The sequence below is a fragment of the Pocillopora damicornis genome, chromosome 9 (assembly GCF_964200805.1).
Source record: "Pocillopora damicornis chromosome 9, jaPocDami1.2, whole genome shotgun sequence".
NCBI lineage: Eukaryota > Metazoa > Cnidaria > Anthozoa > Scleractinia > Pocilloporidae > Pocillopora > Pocillopora damicornis.
Window position 1 is genome coordinate 12100667 of NC_142678.1, and position 14248 is coordinate 12114914.

At 38.0% G+C, this 14248-nt stretch overlaps 2 protein-coding genes across 2 annotated transcripts; one reads left to right on the forward strand and one right to left on the reverse strand.

Moving 5' to 3' along the window:
• Positions 1-1675: 1675 nt before the first annotated feature.
• Positions 1676-4832, reverse strand: LOC113676500 (homeobox protein HMX1). The gene is made up of 2 exons (XM_027193164.2): positions 4290-4832; positions 1676-2462 (listed from the first exon to the last, which is right to left on the reverse strand). Exons 1-2 carry the CDS (start codon positions 4525-4527, stop codon positions 2032-2034), a joined length of 669 nt encoding a protein of 222 aa, XP_027048965.2. The 5' UTR covers positions 4528-4832; the 3' UTR covers positions 1676-2031.
• Positions 4833-7312: 2480 nt separating this feature from the next.
• On the forward strand, positions 7313-13436 carry LOC113676513 (all-trans-retinol 13,14-reductase). Its single transcript, XM_027193177.2, has 5 exons — positions 7313-7760; positions 8941-9203; positions 10647-10848; positions 11665-11865; positions 12355-13436. The coding sequence occupies exons 1-5, from the start codon at positions 7367-7369 to the stop codon at positions 13236-13238; spliced, it is 1944 nt and encodes a 647-aa protein (XP_027048978.2). The 5' UTR covers positions 7313-7366; the 3' UTR covers positions 13239-13436.
• Positions 13437-14248: the final 812 nt, after the last annotated feature.

Sequence of the window (14248 nt, forward strand, 5' to 3'; positions counted from 1 at the left end):
ATTCTGCGCAACATGTGGTCAGTTGTGTAAACTACAGTTTCAAATGAGATGCTCTTTTCCGTGCCCTTTTTTTGAACCCGTGACCTACAAATCGAATCGGAGTTTTCAGTAAATCTGACCAAACTATACCAAACGCCCCGAATAACTGCTTTTTATTATATATACAAAGTTGGTAAATATTGACACGACTAACAATTTTGACGCATGGTTTAAGTGATTTTTAAGATGCACTCTTGCTACGTAATAGGGAAGTATGCAACACCATAACGATCATGTTTAGGAAACAGTGCAGGAAAACATTCTGTTTTGATTTAGCCGCAGCTACAATCGCTTTTAGCGGGTTTCTAAAAATACCTCGGTGCCCTCTCAGTTCACAAAAAGCTGCTAACGATTTAGAACTATGCTCAAAATCTTAACCAACAAACATCGGACCAAAACGAAGGGAACAGTGCGATGCAAAACCATAATCAAAATTTTAACCGACAATCATTTGATTCCCAGGGAAAGGGAGGGTTTTCGATGTTTTTTTTGTTGAAAAAGGTGTTTTTAGTACCTATACAGTCTGCGGCTGGTTAAAACACGAAAATACTCTTATCCTTTCGACCGCTAAAAATCTTACACCAACTTGACTGACTAAGTTACCTACTTGTGCGTAGCAATAAACTATATCGTTAAAAATGGAAAATTGGTTGGTTGAATTTTACATTCAGTCTTCAGCTTAATCCATATAAAATTACAGGTAACATTCGCGGGTGATCTTAAATTGTCAAAGAGAGCAGAAACGTGCCAACAATTAAATGGCGGCGAGCAGTGAAAGGACTCAGCATGAGATTTAAGGATGTTTCATTTGAGGAAGAATCACCTGCCATACTTTCTATGTGCATGTGTCGTCAAATTATTTGCAATTGTTCCGTTTGTAATAAATAGGCTAAGACTGAAAGACGACACGCGTAATTCTAACTGTTAATTTTACATTTTTATGTTGAAAATGGATCTGGAAACTTAATGGGAGAAAATTTTTTGTGAACAATGACATGCAGGTTATCGTTTTTTATTGGGGAGAATTTCTTAAGACTAATGTAGCTCGATGTTTCTATAATACTGCATGCTATCAATTATCAAAGCATTGTGATTGCTTTTTTTTCGTAAAATATTTATTTGACCGACATTTCGTTTCAGTCTAGTCTTTCCCAGGCGTTCAGTGCGTGTTATACAAAGCGCAGTAATAGACAGTGCTATAGTAACAGAGGAGTGAAAAAACGAGGGAGGTTTGGGACGAGTCTTGTAATGACCACGATCTTTACCCGTTCTGACCCAGATCTTGCTCGCTTTTTTAATCCCTTGCTACTGTCGTGCCGTTTGTTACTTCGCTTCATTTTACTAACTAAACGCCCGGAACAGGTTATTTGTAGCGAAAACGGAAAGGTTGGTTTTCAGAAAATCTTGAACGAGCTCGCTTTGAAAAAATACCTTGCGTACATCAGGGAAGCTGATTGTAACTGAGGATTTGAGTAATTTGTGCTTAATTAAGTAACATGTATTGCAAGTGTCGGAGGCGAATCCGGCATGTGTATACCTTATCATTAAAAAAATTCCAGGCGCAGTTTAGACGGTGACCTGAGTGGCTTGAAGTCAGAAAAAAAACTGATAGATACTAAAAGAAAAATATAACGAGTTAATCTCGAATATTTATTCATTATTGTCATCCTTTTTCCGCAGGAAAATTCCTGCTTTAATTTTGCATAATTGGGTCAATTACATTTTTTAAAAAATAACATTGTACATACATCTGCTACAAATACATCAATAGCAACAGTAGTCCAGGATGAACACGTGGATTGAATCAGTTACCACAGTAATATCCAAGTAATCCGTTAAAAAAGTCTTCATCCGCGACAATAAAAAACATAAAACTTGCAGACGAATTCTCAGTGAAATGGCCAGGATTTTACGAATGGGATCTGTCCAAGTATCATCGGCCCTCCGGCTAAGAGATACATATTCTTTGTCATGTTAGCGTTTTGTCATTGGCTAAAATCCTACGTGAGAAACATGCGCTGTGGGGTAAGACAGCTGAGGATGGCAGAGAACCGGTGAGAATCCTGACTGACAGTAATTATATGGCATGTTATTACCAGGGTGACAGTGTTGGTTGCAATGATGAATTCCCGGATGATGGGGACCATACACGTTCCCGGATGATCTGACACTAAATTCCATCTCTGCCGCTATTTTTCTTTTCCATTTGGTCCGGCGATTTTGAAACCAGATTTTGATTTGTGTTTCGGTCAGCTTGAGAGATTTTGAAAGCTCTGTTCGACGAGAAATGGTCAAATATTTGCTTCTGCGAAATTCGCCTTCAAGTTCTTTAACTTGTGTTGTGGTGAAAGCCGTTCTTTTACGCTTCTTTGACGGATCTCGGCATCTTCGTCGCTCTCTTGAGCTGCTTTCTTGTTGTATAACTGGAAGAGAAGAATGATTTTTAATTTAGCTTTCGCTGGTACTTTTCGCTTGACTTGCCGTTTTGAAATATTGTCCCTAACTTTTTTACAAGAAGCTGCCTTCCGATATCTCTTTTCTTTTTCTTAGCTCGTTGATTGTACATATTGGAAAGTTCTTTTAATCCTTTCACTCCCAATTCTCCCCCCGTCTGCCATTCAATTCTTATGATGTTGGTTTGGAGAATTTGATATTGGATCAACTAGCAATCCCCTAATAGATATTTAGGTTTATTCTCACCACTTTCCTTCTTGATATTATATTGATATTGTAAGGAGAAATTCTGTCTTGGTCGCTCATGGGAGTTGAAGGGTTAAATTTGGTTTGTTAGGATGGATTAACACCAAAGAGGCAGAGAAAAAAATAAACTAATAAGGTAGATGTTAAAGAAGATTAACACGAGTTATTGATTTCCGTTTGTAAATTTTCAGCCAAATTGCTCGAAATGGCCAAACTGAACAAAGAGAATCAATATACTGATAGGCTAAGGCAAGAGAATGTCTTAAAGCTTCGTAACTCCTTAAATGGGTATTTAATTTCGCTTAGCTATCAGAGAACATCTTCAGTATACAAGTGATGAGAATTAAGAAATACCAGCAGGATTGTTTGATTAACACAAATCTAGAATTCTCGGTACTAAAAAATTTATTGTAAATGTGAAGGAAAATTAATACTGAGATCCTGAGATCGAAAACGGTTGACATGATAATCAGACCATTACTTGATGCACCATGAAATTTATCACCTGCATAAATACTTGAGGGAGATTTTACAAAGTTGAGAAAACCTTATTTCATCACCACCCCTCAGGTCTGAGGAAATTGTTATTCATTTTACACATCTGATGTGAAAGAGCTCTTACACTTTCTTTACACCAGAAGTGCCCACACCGTGAGAAAAACTGAAATACTTCACTGCCTAAAAACATAAACTTAAACAAATCACCGCTGAAAGCAGAACACGTTTTAAAGAAATTGAACAAAGCTTGCTTTTAAAGACTTCTGCGAAAAGATTTGCACAGGTCTGCCAAATATTTATCTGAAATATATATTTTTTTAATTTACTAGTAAGAGACGTTTTCTTGATTTCAGTCATTTAAATTGCCTGTAGCCTTGAATGCTATTCTGCCCAAATAAAACTAGCCTACTGCATGAAAAGAAGCGGCATGCTTTGTTGGTCGAAAATCCATTGAAAACCGAGGACCGCAATCGAACTATAACCTTCCTAGGTTTTTCTTCCCTTTTTATGAGCTTAACCGTACATTCCTTCAAAAAACCCCGCAGAATGAGAACCTCCCCGAAGTTCTGCGTTCCCAGATTACCATAAGTCCATTTCGTACGACTTCTTAAAGATAATTGCCACGTTACACGATATTCTCTTAATAACTATTATTTCACCATGAAAGGATAGCAATCTTATGCTTGAAAAACACCAGGTCACATATAAATTGATAAGATCAGTTTCCAGTTATGAAAAAAACTAAAACTATTTGTCGTTTTAATTCCACTTCTCAGAAGTCTTCAGGGAAAGACAGATATTGATTAAAAAAAAAAATAAACTTCAAAAGAAGCCTATCCGTCAAACGAGGTAAATCTCGTTGCTTAAGCGTTCACAATTCGAAGATAATATGACAAGCAAGGCCTCCTCAACTCACCTCCAACAGGCGTCATTTGTTATCTTGCCTTTGAGGTTGGTTGACAGAAGTATTAAATTTTGTCGTTAATAAATCAGTTATGCTTATCTAATTCGTGGCACCTAATCGGTTCATTTAAGGTATTCTGATCTCTTACCGGTTGTTTTTCGTGATCTGTCGAACGGAGGGCATGCATGTGGCTGATAGTGCTGCCATGTATTCAGGCCGCCGTAAAGGAATGGAGGACTTAACTGAAAGTCTCGCTGTACACTCTCGCTTACGTTAGCTGGAAGTTCAAGTTTTAAACTTGTCGGAGCTTCTTCTCCCTTGCTACCAAGAATGTTATCTATAGAGAAACTGGAGGATCTGATGAAAGCTGTGGATTGAGCTTCCATGGTATTCAGCTTGGGAAAGCGTCCGAGGTGGTGGTATCCACTTTCTTCAGAGGTTTCTCAGATCCCAAGTCAACGAGACGGAGTCAAGACGGACGTGTTTTGATAGGCAGCCTACGGTAAACGGGTTAAATACTGATCGATATCACACTGTGGAGCTTGTTATTAGCTTTAAGAGGATTTCATTGGCTAATTGATTAATTAAACTTAACCACTGTGAGTGTTTTTATCAACGGTTTGTTAATTTGATCAAATTGTGGTGACATTTTGTTTAGAAAAGCTCAACCAATTCGAAAAATTCCTCGGATGAATTTTTTATGTCTTAACCGAGCATAAAATAATTTGAAAGAATCGGGAAATTCCTGCACGCCTGCCATGTTTAGCGCTGAACAATGAAATTCACGCCGATAGTTATTATACAACAATTAAGCAGTCGCATTATCACACTATTAGCACACGGAATTATTCGTTTATTCTTGATTGTGATAAATCCCGGTACATTTTACTTAAGTAAATCAAAACTTGATTAAACTAATCTAGTATTTGTATATAAATCCCGATGCATAAAACAAGCAACAGATGGTTAATTCAGCTTTTCTTTTTGCATTGTACTAAGTTGGCGTTTGCATCGGCTTGTTCAAAAGTTACCACGTTTAATAACCGCGCAGTAGGACATCGAGTGTTATTTCACTCCCGGTGGTGTGCCTGCTTGTTCTTTTCTCTCATAATAGACAGCAATAAAAAGAATTTGACAACAGTCTTTGTTGCGTGCGTTTAATTAACGTCTCCATCGATAGCTTGTGAAAGAACCCTTTTTGTTCTGTTTTTCTCGGATATGAAACCTTTGATTGAAACCACCTAAGGCTTGTGTCACCGGAGAGACAGAAGGCGCCTAAGTCAAAAACGGTTTACACTACGTAGAATTCCAATTGAAACTCTTTTTCAGAATTTATTTGTAGGTTAATAAGCATTTCGTAGTTTACAATATTAAACTATTGTTTGAGCATAAAATTGCCTGAATAAACAGGGGCAAATTGGCTCCATGCTTCAGGGTAAAAGCGGCAGGTTCAAAGAACAAAAGTATTATTGCACGGTAAGTTATGGCATGGTAAATCCAAAAAGTTTCAAATTCTGTATAGGTACGAAAGAAACTCGCTTGCCTCGTGTTAAGACATGGTTTCTAAACTCGCATTTGAAAGTGAAAAATATCGAGATATAAATCAATTTGATACGGAGTAAAAAACTGTGGCTTGGAAAACAGAAGAAACACCGCGGCCGTCACTCGATTGGACAGATATTGTGTGATGTCACATTTAAGGATAAATCATATATCATGCATTATTACAAGTGACAAATTCGACATTTGCAATCAGAGCTGGGAATAAAAGACTTATTAAATGATTGTTAAATTGTCGCTAACTCTGCCCTGCTGTTTGATAAACTGATCGAAATAAAATGTTAGGAATGATTTGTTCCACGCAGTCATCATGATCTCTCGTTTATTTCTGAGTTGTTGTTTATGGAATCAAAAGAATTTTGGATAGAAAGAATACTATGCCACATTTTGGAATGTCCCATTGTACACGCACAAATTTGCTAATTCTTTTCGGTTCTCCTAAAATAATTATTTGGCCGTATGTGGTAGAGGTGAAACTGGTGTAACAAATTGTTCCTTACGCAAGCGCGAAAGTTGGAGTTATTTGCATAAATTATTTGCATACATTTTACATAAATTATTAACATAAGGATAGGGTTACCCGGAAGGTGTGCGCACTCCGATTGCATTGCATTATGGTAACGTTATTTTCAATATGGCAGCGAAAGCGACATAAATCGGCAGTCTTTGACTGAAGACAGGAGCCCATGGGCTCCTGCTGAAGATTACCAGGGGCCTTTTACTGGGCTCCTAAGATTACTAAAAAGTTAGGTCGCTTCTTTTCTCGTTCACCATAGTTAAAAGTAATTTGACTTACACTGAGCGAGAAGAATTATTTTTCATACGTATTTGTTGCGTATTTAGTTGCTTTTAAAAGCGAAACGCAATCACTGGTTTTTGAGGTATAATTTGAGACCGGTTTTCGAGTAGGTCAAATTTGATGTACGTGGTAGTTTAAAGCCTAGAAAACGTTTAGATGGCTGCTTTGATCCTTCTCAGTTCTACAGCTGTGACTAAACGCTCTCAAACGCTCTCCAACGGTGCTATTGTTTTATGCACTTATTCGTGCTAGTGTTTGCGACTGATTGTGGCCGCCAAAAGGCCTATTGTTGAGCAAGGCGACACGCCAGGTAAGCCGGAAAACAAAAGGCAGTCGGCCGAAGGGAGATCTAGGAAAAGTCTCCTCCAAGAAGGAAACATTCCAATAAAGTCCTCTGGAAGAAGGGGGTGGACAGACGCTGCATTTGCTTGTTTTGGAATGATGCTGGTTGCGACAAATGGCCTATGCAGTCTGACCCCAAGTTTTGGGATAGTTGTGCCAATGTAGTCAAGAAGACTTGTAATTCTTCAAGGACACTCAGGTTTGTCAAAGTTTTTTCAAGTGCTTTATGTTTTTAATAACAGTGGATTGATTCTGGAACTCCATCCTTTGCTATAATTTCCATGATCCACTTTAGTTTACATTATTATACTTGTAATTATCGGTGTATTTTAATTTCAGCAAGCTCAGTAACGCTGTAACTTTCTCGGTTCTTTTGTCTTTAGGTAGGCCGGGGAGGTTACCTAGGAATAGTGGCCGCTCCTTCGCCACGCCTCAGGTTCTTCCCTGTTATCCAGGACCTCTCGAGCGTGACAAGACCATAGCCCATGATGCCTTACGCGCAATCGGAGTAATGAGAAACAAACATGGCTCTTGTGATGAAGTTTGTGGAGTTGGTTTCAACTTTTCTCCAAAATTCCTCTGGAACTTTTCTTTTCTTAACGTTACTTGTTGCATTCCTTATACCGTTAGTTGTCTTCAGAATCCGTGCAAAGCTGAATAAAAGAGGACCAAACCCTTTCACCTTTGACTGTCGAAGGCCACCTCAACCCCTGGTCTTAGATCAGGCGGAACGGGACAAAGTGATCAAGCAAGGATTTGTTGCGCGGAAAGTGCCTGACAACCTCGATGCTATCGTGATAGGTAGCGGAATTGGAGGGCTTACCTCTGCAGCCCTTTTGGCGAAGGCAGGAAAGAAGGTTCTGGTGTTAGAGCAGCATGATCAAGCAGGAGGATGCTGCCATTCGTTTATAGACAAAGGTCTGTTTATGCTTTATAGTAACCTGTTGATCTGTCTGAGTTATCCGTAATCTGTAGCTTTCAGCTCTCTCTTGCATCATCATTAACATGCTTACGGGTCGGGCAGAAGAGCCAGTGCAGCACATGACCCTAATACGGCTCGTCATTTTAAAGTGAACTTATAACAGGGTTTGGGAAGGTGGATGTGGCTTATTGCGTAATGGTACATGGCAAGGGTTCTTCGTAGAAAAACGAGAGCAGGTGGATAGTAAAGTAACTCAAGATTTAGCTCAATATTATTTGCAATGGCTGAATAGATAACAGCTCGGATCATCGAAATTTTATCTAGAGAGCTCTACAATTGCATAGTTACAGAAAAATTATTCGATCTTCCATGCCTGATGAAATTACTCAGATTAGCTAACGACTTTTTGGTTGATTTTATTGTTGCCTCGTGGACAGAGGCTCTTGTTGCTCTTACGAATTGACTGAAAGGCTTTTCTAGTCCATCACTTTTGAATGGTAGTGTTTTTTATTTTCTTTTCACTACCCAAGGTTTGATAAATACTGATTTAGTAGTGTAAGCTGTTAAAACAACAGGAAACATTTGCGTCAAGTGGAGTTTACATGGCTGTTTTTGTGTCATTCTTTAGAGATCTAGGTCAGAATGTGGAAATTTGTTGAAACTTAATCATAATAAAACATTATGGTTGAAATTAGATACCTATGAAAAACCTGCATTCTTAGACAAGACCTATCTAGATTGGGTGATCTGAATTAGGAATAACATTCTTTCTTCCTATAATTTTCTCTTACATTTTGCCAGAAAATTATTAACTGTCAAACATTGTTACCAAATTCACAAACTTAATCAGTAAGTTGCAGAAATTGCATAGTATTACATGATGATTTTGTAAATTACATACCTAAGAATTATCCCTTAACCTTTAAATTCCAAAGATCTTATTGCTAATTCTCCCCTCCAGCTGATACCCATTTTCTTGTAAATTGGTTGGTTGAATTTGGCATTAGACCAAGATATCAACTTCTACCAGATGAATTTGAATATACTCATTACCTGTTTGTTGAATAATTTATGGATATTGTAGGGGGAAGTTACATCTTAATCAATTTTGGGTGTTTAAGGGTTAAGTGATAATAGCAAATTTCATTTTTTTGCACCTTCTGGTTTACATTACAGGTTATGAGTTTGATCCAGGTATTCATTACATTGGAGAAATGAACTGCACAGGAACAATGCGTCTTCTCTCAGATCAACTAACTGAAGGTCAGCTGGATTGGGTTCCCCTTGAAAAACAATATGACACTGTTGTGATTGGCAATAGAGATAATACAAGAAAGTACCCAATCTGTGGTGGACGGCAGAATGAATACCGCAATGCTTTGTATGAGAGTTTTCCAAAAGAAAGGAAAGCTATTGATCATTACATGAAACTGCTTAAGGTAAATATCATATTTTTGATACAGTTTTTGAGCACTGGTTTTGTTATCCTACATGCGGCATCTCTAACAAATAAAAACCTCAACAGAATCTAGATGTACCTACAGTACTGTCCACCATGTGTCCAATGTGACACAAAGGCAAATGAGCATACCATCTGACTTATCTGACTGACTGAGAAATAACCTGTCTTTGTAATTCAGAATCCTAAAGACTACTATGATTTTGTTTCATATTGACACTGGAAAGGTCACGATCAAGTCAACCCATACAAAATCTTGATTATGACATGCATTTTTCTGTTTACACTCGTTGATATGTATCTGGTAGTTCATGATAGTACTATAACTTGCTCAAGAACTGTACTGGATATATGGGACTTCTTGTCTGTGGTCAGCTGGTGCCCATAACTGAATGAGCCCATGGGTAGCAGTTTAATGCAATGTTAGAACAAAATCACTGCTCAATTGCTTATTCTTTAAGCAGTAAATGTAAACTTTGCTTTGTGAGCTTAAAATTTCCATCACATGACAGGTGATGAGGACAAAACCCAAATTTACCACCATGCATTGAAATCAAGAGTGAATTATCCAATTTTTGTCATATTTATAAATACCTGACAGTCATTTGAAATGAAGTAAAAGACAGGTGCATATTTTAGCTTTATTTTAGCTTTATTTTATCTACAAAAGTGCACTGTCAGGCTGGCCACTTTACCCACCATTTTCATGGAATAAATAGCAGTAAATAGAAGAAGAGGCAATTAGATCATATTATCTGTGATAGAATTCTAGCAGATTCATGCTAATTCAGTGAACAGACTTTATGTGGTAGCTATTCCCAGGAATTTTTTAATTCCATTTACACTCTGTTTATGGTCCTTCATGTACTAACTCATGCTACAGTGTAGTGTAAAGAAGTAGGTAGATGGTAAATTATGAAGGAGTTATGCTATCAGGTTCTTTTTTTTGTGGGACATGCACAATGCAAAAAATAATCATCAAAATTATACCACAAATATAATGTGTCTTGATGGGATAAAAATGCAAGAGACTTGGCTAAAAAGGAGGTTGATTAACCTTTAACCCTTAAGGGTGACCAGCATCCAGTTTCTCCTTACAGTACAATCCCTGAATCAAACATAACAGTCACAAGAATAAAGCAAATGATCAACAACTAAAGAAGCTCTTGATTGTTAAGCAGATTCTCCTTGTCAGCACCTTATTGGAGGATAATGCTTGCTGATGAAAGGGTTAAAGGTTAAGAACATAGGGGATAAAAATGGAATTGAAGTAATGAACTTGAAAACTTGGGGTAATTTTTCAGAATGTACATGAACAGTGACATGGCTTCATTAAGTTTGGTTTTCAAGGTCGGGAAGAATTGTTCTTAAAACTTTGTTTTTTCTTGTTAGAAAAATTTCATGTCTGAATCCTTTTTTGTAGGATGTTCGTAAATCAATGCCAGGTTATGTAGCTTTCAAACTCATGCCTGTATGGTTGGCCAAATTCATGTTTACAACTGGAATTTCAAACTGGATGACAAAGTTTTTCAAGTATTCTAAAAGATCAGTTGCAGAAGTGTTGGAAGAGCTGACAGATGATAAGGATCTTCAAACTGTCCTGGGATACAATTTTGGTGACTATGGTAAGAGCTAGCAAACTTTGCGCCTTAGCCCATTCACCCTTAATCCTTTAACCCCTAAGAGTGACTGGCATCTAATTTCTCTTTACCATATCACTACTGAATCAAACATTAAGGTCAGGAGGATAAAGGAGCCGATCACAAACTTAAGAAGTTCTTGATTATTAGACAAATTCTCCATGTTGGCATCTTAGGAAATGTTTAGAGAACAGTATGAAGAATATGCATACTGATGTTAGGGTGTAAAGGGTTAAGAATGATTGGCTTCTTATTTCTCCTTAGAGTATTACCCTTGAATCAGATATTAAGGTTATAAGATTAAAGGAAATGATCACCAATTTTAGAAGCATCTGATTGTCAAACAAGATCTCTTTGTCAGTACTGTGGGAAATGAAAAGAGAACATTGCAGATAAGGGGGGGGGGGGGAGGGAAGTGGAGGAAAAGAGTGCTTCTGTTTACAAAGTATTAAATGTGTTCATTTCCTATCGTTTTGTCATAAGTGTCCTACCAGTCATGTTAACCCTTTAACTCCCATGAGTGACCAAGACAGAATTTCTCCTTACAATATCAATACAATATCAGCCAGATGAGTGATGAGAATAAAGAAACATATCAATTTGGGGATAATTAGTTGATCCAATACTTAATTCTCTGAGGTAACATCATAAGAATTGTATGGTTGACAGCAGGGAGAATTACAAATTTGATCCGGGAGTTAAATTTTATCAGCATTATGAGAAGAGCACTTTATTCTAGTCATGAAATGTTTGAATTACCTTTCCAATAACGTTTATCTTTTATTTGTTTATTTTCTCAAGGGACTCTTCCAGGAGAAGGCAGTTTTGCAATGCATGCCATACTTGCAAATCATTACTTATTTGGAGCATTTTATCCACGTGGTGGGGCAAGCGAGATTGCTTTCCACATCATTCCGGTTATAGAGAAAGCGGGTGGAAAAGTTCTAGTCAGAGCAAGGGTCTCCAAAATTCTTGTTGAGGAAGCTTCTGGGAAAGTCCAAGGTAGGATGTTTGAAGAGACACAAAGCTTTTGTTGTTGTTTCTTTTTGTGCATTACCCTCAGATTATTTTGCCTTAGAGCTAGTGTCAGCGCATCACGTCATTTTTTCATTCGTCTGTTATTAAAAATAGTTAAGAACAGTACAATGAACCTGCTAGAGTACAAAAAGGGTCGCAAGTACTACGGATGATGAGTAAAGGGTGGAGACTAGTTCCCTGATTTATAAATCATGAGCCGTTAAAAAAACTAAAGTGCAACTTTTCAAGGTGAAAACTGTTCAAGTGATAATTGTTGAGTGTATAGAGGTAACTCAAGAGATGAACTTCCTGAAAAACATTAACCTCAGTTCAAAAGCAATAATTTGACTACACTGTGGTTAAGTGGCAGACACAACATGACTCAACGTGATACCCAGTAACATGGCGTGACCTAACATAATTTATTGTTTTTATTTATCAAAACTGTTTTTGTTTTGTTTTGTTTTTTTTTAGGTGTACGTGTTCAAAAGGGCGGTAGTGAGATGGATATTTTTGCTCCAGTTGTGATTTCGGCTGCAGGGATCTACAACACATTTGAGACCCTTCTTCGATGTGAGGAACCCATACCCGACAAGAACTTGCTAAAATCCGAGGGTGTTCGTCATGGTTACGCGGCCATGTCGGTCTACGTCGGCCTCAAGGGGACGAAAGAGGACTTCAGACTAAAAGCTTCCAATGTATGGGCTTTCACCGACAACGAACTCGATAAAAGCACTAGGAAGTACTTACAGTCGGACGCTGCTACCGCCGGAACTGAAGATATTCCCCTTTTGTTTATCTCCTTTCCCTCGACTAAAGACCCCGAGTGGGACAGGAGACACCCCGGTAAAACGACATGTACCGTCATCACTCTTGCCCCGTACGAGTGGTTTGAGCGTTGGGAGAACGAACGGGTTATGAAGCGGGGCGAGGAATACGAGGAATTCAAAAACCGTATCGGCAAGCGCATCTGGGAACAAACTTGCAAGCTCTTCCCGCAAGTTTGCGACCGGGTTGATTTCTTTGATGTCGGGAGTCCGTTGAGTAACAGATACTACATCGCTGCTCCTCGTGGGGAGATATACGGGATTGATCATCACATTGACCGGTTCAGTCCCAACGCCGTGATGAAACTCCGCCCGGATACGTCCATCCCTGGGTTATACCTGACCGGACAGGATATCTTAAGCTGTGGGTTCGCCGGAGCGATGTTCAGCGGGGTGATTACTGCTTCAGCTGTCCTTAAGAGAAATTTATTCGCGGATATGAGTCGTCTTCAAACGGAGGTGAAGAAAAAAGCAGCGAAGAGTGCAGACATGGAAAACGGAGTGGCCAGTGATGGTTTAGTCAAAGAGTGATCCTAAACTTATTTGGTCATAAACCAAACTCTAGTTCTCGCAATGGAGCGTTTATCTAACTTCACTATTCCATATTACCTGATTGATTGATGAAGTTCGTAATTACTTGAGAGAGTTATAGAATCCTAAAGAAGGCTTTATTTGAAGGCGATGATGGTTCTCATTGAGTTGAATACTATTAATTAAGAGGCGATCTCTGTAAGAGCGGTCCAGGGCATTTCGCATCGGAAAAAAGTTTTCCCTCAAACTTTGCCCAATAAACTATTTTTGGTAACAAGTAAATAAAACCACATTAGTTTTTGGAAATATCTCAAAATAAAATTTTTAGAGCTCTCAAAAGTCAAAGCTGCAAAAGGCCCTTTTTTGACCTCTTGCGACATCGAAAATTTCAAATGTTGAATAGCCCGGTCCTCGTATCACACCGCATGCAGCAAAAAATATTTTGTATTCTTAAAGTGTGTGATATATAAGGTGTGTAAAATGCATTTCAATTTTGATATTCGTTTATTCAGAGGCTCGTCATAATTTATTTAAAAACACTCGTTGGACAGCTTTCTGAAATTGGTTAAAAGTACTCTTTCTTTCTCGATTGATATTGCTCAAGTCCAGACCAGACCATTAAAAACTCCGCTTGATTTCTGTTAATAAGATGTTTGGCTGTAGAAAAATATAAAAACATCTTGCACTTATTGATTTTCTTCGCCGAGGTGACTTCGAACTTTTAGCGATATTGCAAGCGTGACAGCCGATTATGCAAATTAGTTCATTGAGCAAACTCCGACCGTTTTATGTGAGTAGCTCAATAAATCTTAGATTTTAACCATTTTAAGTAGAAAATATAGTAGGACAGAGCTTTAAAACCACACCGATTAATACTTTAAGCATTTTAAAAGGCCAAAATTTGACAAATTTTATTATCTCGTGACGAAAGACGTCAACAACAACGTATCGAATATCATAACTTGATTAGCGCTCGCAAACTCTTTTTTAAAAATTTGGCTTCTGTTATT

Excerpts from the sequence above, each read along its gene's own strand:
- LOC113676500 (XM_027193164.2), bottom strand. The coding sequence starts at position 4,527 with ATGGAAGCTCAATCCACAGCTTTCATCAGATCCTCCAGTTTCTCTATA. Across the intron at positions 2,463-4,289 it reads CAGATCACGAAAAACAACCG|TTATACAACAAGAAAGCAGC; the intron begins GTAAGAGATCAG and ends CTTCTCTTCCAG.
- LOC113676513 (XM_027193177.2), top strand. The coding sequence starts at position 7,367 with ATGGCTCTTGTGATGAAGTTTGTGGAGTTGGTTTCAACTTTTCTCCAA. Across the intron at positions 9,204-10,646 it reads ATTACATGAAACTGCTTAAG|GATGTTCGTAAATCAATGCC; the intron begins GTAAATATCATA and ends CCTTTTTTGTAG. Across the intron at positions 10,849-11,664 it reads ATACAATTTTGGTGACTATG|GGACTCTTCCAGGAGAAGGC; the intron begins GTAAGAGCTAGC and ends TATTTTCTCAAG.